Raw genomic sequence first — 14,984 nt, 5'->3', positions numbered from 1 at the left:
TCTTTCCCTCTCTCTCTGCTCCTCCCCCACTCATGCTTTCTCTCTCTCTCTCAAAATAAATAAACATTAAAAAAAGGATAGGAGCAGATGATTCATGTAATTTCTATTTAAATCCTTTAAAAACCTGGCACTCCCATTTTGAATGACAGCCTAACAGAATGTATCAGGGAGGCTGTGAAAATATCCACATCCATTGACTCAGTCTGTTTCTTGAGTTTACCCTGAGGAATTAGTCAAGAGTGTGCCCTAAGTTTTATGTATATTTGTTATGACATTTTTTTATAATATGTGAAAGTTTGAAACAGTTTTAGTGTCCAAAGCACAGAACCCAGTTACAGTCTGGGCTACTTACATGATTGAATATAATGTCCTCAAATATGTGTTTCAGACCAAAATGCATAAATGTAATATAGTTTTAGGCAAAAATTTATTACGCACATAGAAAAAGAAATAATATGCCAAAGTGATAACAGGCATTTTTTTCTGTGTTATAGCATAAAAATGCTTTTGTAATAAGAATAATTTATATTACTTTTGGTTTTGCGTGTTTCTGATATACCGCACTTTGAGTAGTCAGAGAAAAGATGGCCTGAGTGCTGATTATGCCCAGAACTGGCAGTTCTCACCGACATTTCAATTGCTTGCTTCCTTCATATTTTACTAACAGCCTGTAGAGGGGCCATCCTTTGCAGTTCTAATGAAACAGATTCACTTGTTTAAAATTTAGCTTCCTCTGCAATAGTCTTTTAACTGCCTGTCACTGCATAGTTATCCTGGCTGGTTTCTATTAACCATCCTTTCTCATCATTAGATGGAAATGACGGTTTAATTTGAATGAATGATGCCCACATTTGCATTTCTCATATAACCAAAATGTTCTAGAACTGGAAGCAAGTAAGAGATAAGTCCTAAATCAATGTTTTGTCAAAAGGGAGGCCTAGAGGGGTGCCTGGGTGGCTCAGTTGGTTGAGCGTCCAACTTTGGCTTAGGTCATAATCGCGCGGCTCTGTGAGAGTTTGAGCCCTGGGTCGGGCTCTGTGCTGACAGCTCAGAGCCTGGAGCCTGCTTCTGCTTCTGTGTCTCCCTCTCTGTCTACCCCTAACCCACTTGCATTCTGTCTCCGTCTCTCTCAAAAATAAATAAACATTAAAAAATTTTTTTTTCTTTTTAAAAAGGGAGGCCTAGAGACTTGTCTGAGGTAGTTCCTGGCTGAGTCAGCACTAGAGGTCCAAGGCATTCAGACTCCATCCTCTAGCCTCACTCTGACTTAATGAATGCTGTAGGACTGTTCATGAGTTTGGGAATAAAATATTCATTTGGATTTGGTTACATACAGGTATTTATAAATATACAGATGTGTATACATGTTTTTGTGGGTTAGGTTACTCAATTGGTAGAAAGATGACAGGCGGTGAGAGTCATTTGCCAGGAAAAGCTAACATATGAAAGAAAATGGCATTCTGTTTATAGACTTGACTCTTTATTGTAAACAACCCTATCATCTTGCAGAAGTGTATGATTGGTTATATGGGGAGAAAAAGAGTGGATAGATGCAATGAGTAAAGCCAGGGTCGTTATCACCAGAATAAAAGGTTGAAACAGATGTGATGATGGTAGAATAGTAGAATTATTTTGCCATTACACAAAAGACAGAATTTTTTTTTAAGTTTATTTATTTATTTTTCAGAGAGCGTGCACGCGTGAGAGAGAGCATGGAAGGGGCAAAGAGAGAGGGAGAGTGAGAGAATCCTAAGCAGGTCCTGCGCGATCAGTCCGGAGCCTGATGTGGGGTTCAGACTCATCAACTGTGAGATCATGACCTGAGCTGAAATCAGGAGTCAGCTATTTAACTGACTGAGCCACTCAGGCACCCCCAGAATATTTTTTAAAGTGTGTATACATATACATTTAGGGACTTGATTGTGGGTTTTTCACAAGGGAGAAAGCCTACATTTTAATCTGGAAACATCTAATGGGGAATTAGCATAGCTTTTTTCAGAGGTATATAAATAGAAAAAGAATTACTGGGGAAATTAACCAGTGTTCTGGGAAGTAATTTAGTCCCTTAATGCTGAAGGGTTGAGGGCTTTAATTAGAGGACTAGTTTAATTTTTTATTAAATTTTATTGTCTCTTCTTTTTTTAATGTTTATTTATTTATTTTGAGAGAGAGAGGGAGAGAGAGCATTCCTGAGCATGCAAGTTGGGGAGGGGCAGAGAGAGGGAATCCCAAACAGGCTCTGTGCTTATAGCACAGAGCCCAGTGTGGGACTTGATATCACCAATGATGGGATCATGATGTGAGCCAAAATCGAAATCAGACCCTCAACTGACTAAGCCACCCAGGCGCCCCTCTCTTAGTTACTACTTTGGTGAGATCTTTGTATTTGTATATAGTAAATCACAGTAACTTCACTCATTGTTATGCTTCATTTAAGATTAAAAAAAATTTTCGGTACTTTTTTACTGTTTTTCTTACAGATCAAAGAAGCCTAATCTTTAAAAAAAAATACTTTGTAAACCAATAACTCAAGCAATAATAAATTAACTTCACTGTGCCTTCAATTTGGGGGTCTGGCAGTATTTCTCTTATTAAATCAAACAAAGAAACATGTTCTGGTTCTCTTATAATTGTAACATGGCCCTATTAAGTGATAATTTCTTTTTTAGTGAATTTTTAAAAAAATTACTCTGAATATATTATAGGACATAGTAACAAAGTATAATAGAAAATAATACTTTTTTGAGGGTAAGGTTGGTCATTTTATTGTCAGTTATTTCCTTTGTTACTCTGAATGAGTTAGGTATAGATGTGTCAGTGCAAGTATATACACAGATGTTTTTGTAACTGTGAAGCTGTAGATATGTGTATTTATGTGCTGGGCAGCTAAAGTTTCTGGTCTTGGATATTTCCACCATTTAGTTAGCGGGTAGAACTTAATAACTTGCTAATTTATCAGTTATTGAATACCTTGAGTGGCAACAGAAAACTTAACCAACAGCGGCTTCAACACATGGGGATGTATTTTTCTCATGTAAAATTAAGTCCAAAGGCAGGTAGGTCAAAGTTGGTACCGTGAGTTAAGGATGTCATCAAAGACTCAGGTCCCATCCTCTCGTCCTGCTCTGCCATATGGCTTTCCTCCTTACGTTCATAACGTGACCGCTGCATGCCAGGCCTCACGTTCTCATTCGAAGCAGAGAGAAGAAAGAAGTGCCTCTTTCAGGAAAGCAGAAGCCTTCCCAGAAATCCACTTTAGAGTTACCTTGTACAAGAGAGACTGGGAAGTTGTTTTTCAAGTGGAGCACATTGCCATTCTCATCACCGTCAGGGTTCAGTTGGGGAGCAGGCAGGGGAAGGTAGATACTGAGTAGTAGGCACGTTGCCACATCCCATATCGACCCTTTGTTTTCGTTCAGATTTAATGAATGATTATTTTCCTCATAAGACTAGCACCCAGCTATTTAAAAATGAAGTTAGGGGTGCCTGGGTGGCTCAGTTGGTTGGGCGTCTGACTTCAGCTCAGGTCATGATCTTGCGGTCCATGAGTTTGAGTCCGGCGTCGGGCTCTGTGCTGACAGCTCAGGGTCTGGAGCCAGCTTCGGATTCTGTGTCTCCCTCTGTCTCTGTCCCTCCCCTGCTTGTGCTCTGTCTCTCTCTCGTGCTCTCTCTCTCTCAAAAATAAATAAACATGAAAAAAAAATCTTAAAAAAAATAAAATAAATACATAATAAATAAATAAAAATGAAGTTACTATGGTCTCCCCTCCTTCAAAGGGCATCAGTTTTTCACATAATTGGCAACATCTTCAAAGCTCTGTATCTGCAGTCCTGAGCTGTGGCCCAGTACTCTGGTTCTAACTACCTGCAGGATGGTTCTGCATGGACATTTGCTGATTGGTTCAAATACACTTATGTGCAAAGATAAATATTTGTATCTTCAGGGGTTTTTTTGGTTTTGTTTTGTTTTTTAGTCAGGGTTGTCATTTTCCCAAACTGGAAACTTAGAATAATAACCCTAACTTCTTAAATTCCTTTATTCCCTAATCCAGTTTGCCATCAGCAGGCGTTTCCTGCATTGAAATGTCTTGGAGGTGACCCCCCCCCTCCCCCAACCTTACTGTCACTACTGAAGTTCACACACTCGCTACCTCATTTGTGCCTCCTCCACAAGGTTTTGTAGCTGATTTCCCCAGTCCTGTTCTTCCTTTTTTATCCATTCTGTTGGTCACTAACAGTCTCATTTTACAGAAACTTAGCTTTCTAAATATCTTTTCCCTTCGTAAGAGTTTTTAAACCAAATTCAAAGTGATTTCCTCTTTCAAAGTTTTCTTTCATGCCAGATACGTTTCTTATTCTGTCTTTATTTCCCTTTATTTCTCAATCTAAATTGTCTCTCACTGAAGAATGTAGTACACTGTTTCAGTACACTGTTTCCTGCTTTACCCCCCCCCCCCCAAAAAAAAAAAAGATAACAAATTCCTGCCATAGACACTTGCCTCCTCTTCTCTGGTTGTGTCCCCCAGCCCCCACCTCCAACCTCTTTTGACCTCATCATTCTATACCTTTCAAGGCCTAGCTTCTAATTCCTTTCTTTTAGAACTTCCCTGACAGTTACTGCCTATGTGTTTTGTAACTATTCTAAACTACATTTTGAAGAAGTGTGGTGTGATGGAGTCAGGGAAGTATAACTTTAAAGTGTAACTTTAAATCTTGACTTAGCTACTTACCAACTTCTTAACCCTAAGCAACTTAACCTTTCTAAGCTAGTTTCCTTATCTATAAAATTTAAATAATTATGTGTACACACATACACCTTTTTGTGAGAGTAAAATGAGGTATTGTTTAGTAATGTATAAGGCACTTAGTATTAGGGATTGTTGCTTGAAAACAAAAACCCAGGACAATAGTGTCTTAAACAAAGCTGAAGTTTATTTTTTTCTTACATAAAAGAAGTCCAGGGTTAGGTAGTCCAAGGCTGATGTGGTATTTCATCTGGGACCCAGGCTTTCTCTACCTTTGTTTTCTACCATTCGAGTGCATGACTTCTGTAACAAAATCACAATTACCACATAGTCCAAGGTGGCTGTTGGAGCTCCAGCCATCATAACTACATTTCAGATAACAAAAGGAGGAAGAGGATAAGGAAAGAAGGGCCTGATTTCCAGCTTAGTCAGCTTTCTTTTACCAACCTTCCTGGAAGTCCCTCATAACCCTTCTGCTTATAGTCTCATTGGCTACCAGTTAGTCACATGACCATGACTTGCTAAAAGGAGGCTATAAGTTTTAATCTCTTAGTTGGGTGCATTGCTGTACAAAATAAAATTAGTGTTCTATTACTAGTAGAAACGAGGATAATTAATTTTGGGTGGCTACAGGCAGCCTCAGCCATGGTTACAACCTATTGTGGTGCTTGACAAATAGGCTTAACAGGCATCTTTATGTCTCTGTTCTTTCTGTTCCACTTAGTGTCAATTTAACACTTAATTCTTCTTTGCTTCATATGTATCTTTTTTTTTTTTTCAGCTACACTGAAAGTTTCTTGGGGGATAAAGACCCCCATCATACTTCTTTGTTGTGTTTCATGACACCTAGCAGAATGCTTGGCACTTGGACCACATAGAAGGAACTTAATATTTGTTTGTTAATTAATTGATTTTATCTTCCACTAGGATTGTAGTTCTTTTAGCCTCTCATTGAATCTTCCCACCCGCCATGAGTATTTAATACTTTTTCTCCAGCTACAAACTAACAGCTATTTAGAGAGCATATATTGTAGATTTTCATTCCTTTGATACTTTCTTGTTTTTTAATGTTAATGTTTTTTTTTCTTTTCTTTTCTTTTTTTTTTTAATTTTTTTTTAACATTTATTTATTTTTGAGACAGAGAGAGACAGAGCATGAATGGGGGAGGGGTAGAGAGAGAGGGAGACACAGAACCGGAAGCAGGCTCCAGGCTCTGAGCCATCAGCCCAGAGCCCGACGCGGGGCTCGAACTCACGGACCGTGAGATCATGACCTGAGCTGAAGTCGCACGCTTAACCAACTGAGCCACCCAGGCACCCCTAATGTTAATGTTTTTTAAAAGTTACTCTGTGGAGTTGATAATTTAACATTTTATCTTTCTTTAGTTAATATATTTCAAATGTATTTTTTTTTCTACACCTAGTGCTTCAGGATAAATACCTCGAATTAAACCTAAAGAATAATGCATATATAACATATATCAATTACATATATATCTGTTCTATACTTATTAATTATGTATAGAATCTGACTTTTTAAAATGCCACACTTGGCAAGGCCTTAGGAAACGATTTTTCTGTGCATGTTTAACTCACCCATTAGTTTATAAGGAAGCTCAATACTTTGAAAAAAAGCTTAGGTCACATTTCTCTGACACATTGATTTTGGGCTGTTGGTGATTTTTCTTTTTCTCCCCGACTATGGATGAGAAGAGAGGAAGAACTAACTGGAGAGAAAAGACTCTCTCTAAGAAGATAAAGAAATAGTATTACTAGAAATTTCTTTCCCATCTGCTTGAGTCAGACTTTATGGTAAAAATAAGATCTTATAGTATCAAAGTATCTTGGGGTAGAAGAATTTATAGGAGTTCTTTTTATTCTACTTTGGAACTCACTGAATGGAATATTTTAAACATGTTTTATGCTTCCTTCAAATTTATTCCTTCACAGGAATACATTACATTAGTAGCATATGAATATATAAATATAATACAGTTTCATACCCCCAAATCAATATGCTAATATATTCATAAACCCAAGCATGCATATGTCTTATATAAACACATACATAAATGCTAAGAGATAAAGGTATGTTGCTACAAATTCTTCTTGGAACAAAGTTTGTTATAAATAAAATAAGTTATATATCATTCAGTTATGTACACTCAAAAAGAGGAGGTAGGTAGACATATATGAATCGTTATTGGGTTTAATATTTAGGTAGATATTAAGTGGGTGGGAGAGAGGGCTGGGCAGTAAAGGAACTATACAATGTTAATAAGAAGGAGAACACATATTAACTAAAAATCATAATAGCTTTATGGTACTTTTTAATGGTACTTTTGACCAGTATACAAATAACATAGAGTCATTTATAAAAAGTTTATATTTCTTTCTAGTTTGACTTTATTTGGTTTTGTTCTCATAGATGTTTTCTCCCAGATGTCAGATTCCAATGGCTTAATGATATTTAGCAAGTTTGACCAGTTTCTGAAGGAAGTTCTGAAGCTCCCAACAGCTGTCTTTGAAGGGCCATCTTTTGGTTACACAGAGCACTCAGTCCGCACCTGTTTTCCACAGCAGGTAAGGACAGTTTTGTAGAATCTAGGACTAGAAGAGCACTCATCCATCCCTCTGCCCTTTATTAGATTTCACCAGATTGCTTCTAGTCTAGGGACATAAAGCCTTGGGTAGAGGAGGGAAAAGAGCTTTAAGTGGGAGGGGTGTGAAAAAGAGGGCAGACAAAAAATTCACCTACGAATTCTGGTTTGGGGGAGAGGGGAGTCTTTTCTGGAAAATGGTAACACATGTAAAATTTTAAATTACCAACATTTTAAAGAAAAATGTTGAAGATGAAGTGTTTATATTATTGCTACTGGACATATATTACTTGCCTGAATGAGTTCTTTCAACTGTGAAATAGAAGAATTTTGGCGTAAAACTCTATACAATACTGGGCCATTGTTTTCTCAGCACCAAAGGCAAGGAATGCTACACGGCTCTCAGCTGCCAGCTCAAAATCTCTCGAGGGTACACTCTCGTTTTCATGTGAAGAAACGATAGACTGGGTTTCCTCTTTATTTGTGAGTGTCCTTGTGTGATCCTGCCCTAGAGATTGTATGTGTGGATTCCTGAGATCTTAACTGAGTCTCAGGGGTCTCAGAGCAGAGTGGATGCTGGCAGTAGCTCCATTTGTGCAGGTAGACATGAGATAAAAGGAGCTTCATGCTAAGCTTAGAAAGTTCTGGAAAGGGGGGAATTACTGAAAAATCTGTGTTAAAACTAATGAGTAAAAGATTAATGGAAGTAGGATATTGACATAGTCTGAAAGTATCTCCTCATAAGGTATTTATTTTTTATTTAAAAATTTTATTTATTTGAGAGAGAGAGAGAGTGTGCATGCATGTGTGCTCAAGCAGGAGAGGGGCAGAGAGAAGGATCCCAAGCAGGCTCTGTGCTGTCAGTGCAGAACCCGACGTGGGGCTCAATCCCATGAACTGCAAGATCATGGCCTGAGCCGAAATTAAGGATTGGATGCTCAACTGACTGAGCCCCACCATAAGATGTTTATTAATTATGAAAGGAAATGTAGTAACATTAGAAAGTTACCATGTTACAATAGAGAAACCTGTCAGATTGACATTAACCGAGGGATCAAAGTCCCTATCACCGGCGAAGGGACAGACTGATATCCTTGCCTCCTGAGCGGATGCACCAAGATGTACCCAGTATTGCTGTTGTGGTACTTGGGCCAGAAAAGCACAGCCTGAGTCTCCTCTTCCTTTTTTTTTTTCCCCCATTTTTTTATGTTTGGTTTTATTTTTTACAGTTTTATTGAGATGTAATTCACATATAACATTGTAAAAGCTTAAGGTGTACAACATAATGATTTGAGATTTGTATATCTTGCAAAACAGTTATCACAATAAGTTTATTAACATCTGGCCTGAGTCTCATCTTGAGGAACCATCTGACAAACCCAACTGAAGATAGTTCTACAAAATAACTGGCCTATACACTTTAAGAATGTCCATGTCATGAAAGACAAAAAAAACAAAAAAAAAAAAAACCAAAAAAACCCAAAAACCTGTTCCAGGTTACAGGAATCTAAAGAGATAAGAAAAACCCAATGCAGTTTATGATCCAGGGTTTCCTTTTTGTTATAAAGGACATTGTTGGGACAATTGAAAAAATCTGAATACGTTTTGTAGACTAGATAGTAGTATTTTGTTATTAAATGTTAATTTCCCGATTTTGATATTTGTATTAAATTATGTGAGAAAATAACCTTGTTTTTAAGAAATACAGGTATTTAATTTAAGGGTAAAGGGGCATCTCTTCTGCAGTGTTAACATTTGAGAAATCTTGGTAAATGGGGAATTTTTTTGTAATCTTATGATCTTTCTAGAAGTCTGAAATTATTTAAAAATAAAAAGTTAACACATAAAAACAACAAATCTAAAAGTTTGAGGACTGAAAGAACATCATAAACCAGATCCTCCTGATCTGTGATACTTGGATTCACAAAAGAAGCAAAAACAAACACATACGTACCTTTTTTTTTTTACATTTAAAGTTAAGAATTCATATTTATTTGAACTCAGACTTTCAAAAACTATTTTGTAATTTGTTTAGAGATTACTCATTAGCTTTAGCACCGAAAGTGGCACCCATAATACTGGTGAGTTATTTTTAGTAAGTTCTGAGGAGATGTTCTTCCAAATTTGTACATACTTTGGCTTATTGTTTTTGTGGAAATTTGCCTGTGTGCATACTTTATCTCTTTCTCAGTATAAATGACAATATCAGCTTTTAGCATAGTAAAAATAGCTCTGTGCTTCATTTTATTCTAGTATAGTTTGCATTTTCCCCATAGATATGCATTTCTAAATGAGATGAGGCTTTCCATACATATCCTGGTACAGGAATGTCCTTCAGGTATTAAAATGCCCTGAAGCGATGTGAGGATGAGTGTGATAAAGAAACTACAAACATTTTCCATTGATTTTAATTTATTTTTTAAGTAGGCTTCACGTCCATTGTGGAGCCCACTGTGGGGCTTGAACTCACAGCTGTGAGAACTGAGTTGAGATCAAGAGCCAGATGTTGAACTGACTGAGCTACACAGGGGCCCCAGACAGTTTTCACTTAGAATTCCTCTCGGTGCTACTGCTTTAGTAGTACCATTACATTAAACGGTTGCCCCCACAATACTCTGGGGTAATCATATCTGATGTACATGTGGCTTTTCACACAAGATACTTCCTGGAGGTCAGGCTAAAACTTGATCAAGTCCTGGAATGCTACTGTTAAGTAAAGTGTGTCAGAATGAATGGGGAAGGGAATTTATACAAAGAAGTGTCTGTGAAGAGTAACATCTGACCAGTGGATGACAGTTATGTGGGGTTTTAAACCTAAAGTAACCTTTGATCTGATTGTAACATGAGGACTATAATGAGAATCTAGTACTGGAACGACAGTTTAAAATGTTGAAGAATATACAGAAATTTCCAGCTGTTAATCCTAGGAGTGCTATCTAGGATTCTCCAGATCACCTTATGCCTTTATTGTGAGGCTTTTGAACTTACAGCTTGGCTGTTGCTTCTTATCTGCCTCTGATTCCTATAAAAAACTCAGTCTGTGCTTTGGTATGTGCCAAATTTGAAAAAGTCAGAGCAGCATCTCAGGCTGGAGGAAACTTGAGCTTTCTGTGGTCTGTAAAGATGGCCCAAAAAAGGACCCTCAAAAGAAAAAGAAACTACTGATAGAATGACCAAAAATATGAGACTTTGGACAGAGGTTCATGCAGCAAGAGTTAAATCCAATGAGTTTTGGGTTTCTTTTTGAAAATGGGCTTTTCCCGTATGGTTTATTTTCCTACCTATGTGTTTTTTAACACGAGTTAACTTATCCACCATCAGATAGCGAGAGAACAGGGTCAGTGTAAAGTGGAAATTGCTCTGTTGATTCACATGCAGTTTTCCCAGCATATTAATGTTCTGGGCTGAGCAAAAAAGTGATCACAATGAAAGAATGTAGGACTGTTTTAAGAAAGAAGTGGAAAACCTGCAGAAGTACCTTTCTCTGGTGAAAGAAGCGGCTGGTTTGCAGGATTCATGAACTGCTTCACTTTCTGTAGTATTATGGGGTGAAACTGTGGATGCACAAGAAAGACGTGTGAAGATATTGTTTTTAGGACCCCTCACACCTGTGCTACAAAAATTGATTGATGGAGTTAGCTATTCCCTGGAGCCCGTATTTAGTTTTGATAAAATTGATCTGTGTTACAAGTTGTATGCCCTTATTATAAAGAAGGGAAAAAATGACTCAGGACTTAGGACTGAAAGGTATCATCTGATAGTGACCTTGTTGGCAGTGCCTTTGAGAGATTTAATTGTGCTATTAGTGTTGCTATTGTTTTGTTCTCTGTTTACAAGGTGGCATCTGTTTTTAGGTTTGTGCCAACCCTGTTTTTTCTCATATACCTTATTTTTAAATCCACTGCTTTGCAGTATGCAGCTTTTCAGTGATGTCTGTGTTGCATTACAGGAGAAATTCTTGAATTTTTCAAATGATGTGAAGAGAATTACGTGTTTCTTTATTTTAATATAGCTTGAATTCTTTTTTAAAAAACAATTTTGCCTGCTTTTCACAAACAGACCCCAAAAAAGATGTTGGACTTAACATAGTTTTAAAAACACAACAAATATTAAAGGCATTTATAAGCTAATTCAGCAGAACACATCCACTGGAATAGCTAAAATTCAGACTGACAACTAATGTTGGTGAAGATTTGGAGTGACTAGAACTCTCATATGAGCCACTTTGGAAGATGCTCTGGTGGTTTCCTATAAACCTCAATATCAAAGATTCTTTTATCAGCTTCATAAGCATCTGAGGTGTCCCTAATAAACCACTGGAGTGAAGTTAATTCAAGAAATAGTATGCCTGAAATTTGCTTCAAAATATTCCAGACTGAAGGAATGGTGAAAACATAAATTAAAATTAGTCATTATTGAGAATTGTTGAAGCTGGGTAACAAGCATATTATACTATTCTCTCTACTTTGGTATATTGTAAAATTTTTAGAAAAAAATCTAGCTGTTTATTTGTGCTAATGATTATTGTCTGTATAAAGCACAGTGTTAACATAGCACCTCAAGGCTAATATTTTGGTGGGTAGACCAGGTGTATTGATTTTTCAGTGTTTGTAAACTAACAAACTGACTTTAGAGACTTAAAAGTTATTAAAAAACAAGCAGTGAATATGTTAAATCTCTCCCCAATTTTTCTAAACTTCAGAGTTTAAGGATGAGTTCTGTTTCTCCTTAAAAAGATGATTGCTATTTGTTGTGCTATTTATTTTTTAGGTTCATATTGACTTTAGTTTGAAGTGTTCAGTCCACCCTGCAGAGGATCTTAAACTTGATGTCCGTCTTTATGGAAGACTGAATGAGTAGGGGAGAGAGGGAGATGGGAAGGGAGCGGTGCTCTTTCATTGGGTGTTGCGGGACTCTCCGTGATTCACGGGGAGGTGGGCAGTGGGTAGAGATGGGATTACATTATCACCAGTGGATTTTTCAGAACAGCAACAGTATTTCTTGTGCCTGGAGATGTCCTCTGGCTATACTTTGATCCGCATATCCTCTTCTGCTACATGCCAAAATGACTTTTCTCCCCACTCCATCTTTGAAGTGAGACATTTTCTGGATGTTCTGACTTTGTTTTCCTGGACGTTGTATAAAGTTTGGTAAGAATTACCTGGTACGTGTATATGTGTATTTCATAGGAATTCCAATTAAGCAGATTTTACAATCTCCATCAGCAGTCCCTCATTACCAAGATAATCTAGTTGGGTAATTACCATGTTTCATTGATTTGAAGACACTCTTTCACACCTTACCATCTCTGATATCCAGGTACCTCATACAGACAATAATATCTTACAATTGCACTTGGCCAGTAGTTATGATGGGTTGTCTTTTCTTGCACATGTGTGAACTTGGTCAGAGCTGTTCCTGTTGTCACTTCAGCTGAATTATGTCCACATTTGGTCCTGCGTATGCTGTCATTTCAAATGATATTAGCTCTCACTGAAATGCCAATAACCCCTGACCTTCTTTCTCTCCAACAGAAGCCCTCATATTTCATATCCCAGATAAAATAGCCCTTCTTCTTTGATGCTCTGAATCTTTCACTGTAGGATTAATTGTTCCTCTTCTGCATTCCCATGGCGTGTTATATCTAGTTCACTTATGCCCTGAAGGGATACACCTTGATCTCCTTCAACTTTATATCCCCGTGACTAACAGTGTCTGGAAAATGATTGATGCTTACTAGAGATTTGTTGGATTAAATGATTTAAATCAAATATGGCATGAGAAAGTGTCTTGGTTTGAATTCTAACTGAAAGTTTAAATCTCATGGATGTATCTGAAACCTTGTTGTTGTTTTCATTGATATTTTTATTCTGTGATTTTCTCAAATGAAACAGTCTTTGCAGTGAGGAAAATATAGTATTTCAGAAGTACTGAAGTTTTCCCCATTTTTTAACCATAATAAATAAAATCATCTCTAACAAAGAGCACAGCAGGGGTGCCTGGGTAGCTCAGTCCATTGAGCGTCCAACTTTGGCTCAGGTCATGATCTCACAGTTTGTGAGTTCAAGCCCCACATTGGTCTAGCTGCTTGTCAGCACAGAGCCTGCTTCAGATCCTCTGTCCCCCCACCCGCCCTTCTCTGTCCCTCTCCTGCTTGTGCTCTTTCTTTGTCTCCCAAAAATAAACATTAAAAAAAGAGCACAGCAGCATGATATTGTTATGTCATTACAAAGTACTTTAATTTTTCAAGTTCAAAATAAATTTGTGATATGGTCAAATTCAGTGTCTAATAATAATCAAAAGGCTGACCCATAGCACTGGTCCTATAACCAGTTAATTTATGTTTGTCCTGGTCAGACAAAATATTTTTAACTCTACACAAAAGTTTGTATAAAAATATTTTAATCTAGAAGACTTTAAAAACACTTTTAAAAATGTTTCAGGTTTGTTAACCGTATGTCATTCATGGTTTTACTGATTACCAAGTAAGTCAGAGCAATGAATAAGAAATACTTACCTGTTGGGGAACCTGGATGGCTCAGTTGGTAGAGCATGTGACTCCTGATCTCGGGGTTGTAAGTTCAAGCCCCACATTGGGTATAGAGATTAAAAATAAAAGTCTTTAAAAAAAAAAACAAAACAAAAAACTTACCTGTTGCCCATAAGGAAATAGGAGGTTTTAATGGAAATGATGAGGCTGGAAATTGCACCTGTGATGACCCAATGCTAAACTAATTTACTTGTTTTCTCATGTTGTTTTAGTGATACTGGATTTCTTATTTTTAAGGGGTGGTCTCTACCCCCTTTTAAAACAGGGAAAATGTAGTCATGGGTAGAGGGAAGGAGGTGAGAATGGCTCTAGGGTAATAATTGTCAGTATTGAGGATTAGAATAACAAAGGGCAGGAACGTAGATGACAAAAAGAAATGCTTACTTCCAGGGAAAAATATATATGAGTACACACAAGGATAGAAACAGCCTCAGTGTTTTATAGAGGAAGGCAGAGATAAATCATGGCATCTCAGCTCAGTGGATCAGGCAGCTGTTAAAATGATTAGAAATGAAGACCTTGTAGCAAAACAATTAGTATTTTAAAAAAAGTTAAGTGAAAAAAGTTATATATTTTTATCTACCCTATGTACATAATTACATAGAATCATATGTACATTTACAGGGAAATATAGGAAAATGAGAATTGTGGGAAGCAGTTTTTGCAATTTTGTTGTAGTTTTTGTTATAAATACTGTGCTATAAAAATAGAGAAAAATGCGGGGCACCTGGGTGGCTCAGTCGGTTGACCATCCGACTTCGGCTCTCACAGCTTGTGAGTTCGAGCCCCACGTTGGGCTCTGTGCTGACAGCTCAGAGCCTGGAGCCTGCTTCGGATTCTGTGTCTCCCTCTCTCTCTGCCCCTAACCCACTCGCATTCTGTCTCTGTCTCTCTCAAAAATAAATAAACATTTATAAAAAAAAGGTTTTTTTTTTTAAATAGGGAAAAATGCAAAGAATGTGTTCAACTCAAGGATGAAAAACAAAACAAAAAAGGAGAAAAAAGTGCTAACTGGTCATTTACACAGTCATTTACTAAGTCACGGAATTTTTGAGCTGAGAAGTCTAGCACAGCAGTTCTCAAACTTTTT

At 37.3% G+C, this 14,984-nt stretch overlaps 1 protein-coding gene across 19 annotated transcripts in view; it reads left to right on the top strand.

Moving 5' to 3' along the window:
* DTNB (dystrobrevin beta) overlaps positions 1-14,984 on the top strand; it is a 238,861-nt gene that overhangs the window by 62,857 nt on the left and 161,020 nt on the right. For all 19 annotated transcript variants that reach the window (XR_009615314.3, XM_078444896.2, XM_078444895.2 and 16 more), the window contains one exon: positions 7,173-7,327. Coding sequence is in view for 18 of the 19 variants with exons in the window: in XM_078444896.2 (XP_078301022.1) it covers positions 7,173-7,327 (155 nt within the window). In the remaining variant the exon portion in view is untranslated. The remainder of the gene's footprint in view (positions 1-7,172; positions 7,328-14,984) is intronic.

Source organism: Panthera onca, chromosome A3, assembly GCF_046562875.1.
Source record: "Panthera onca isolate mPanOnc1 chromosome A3, mPanOnc1 haplotype 2, whole genome shotgun sequence".
Classification (NCBI taxonomy): Eukaryota; Metazoa; Chordata; class Mammalia; order Carnivora; family Felidae; genus Panthera; species Panthera onca.
Note: the sequence above shows the minus strand (reverse complement) of the source record. Positions and strands in the feature narration are given on the sequence as shown.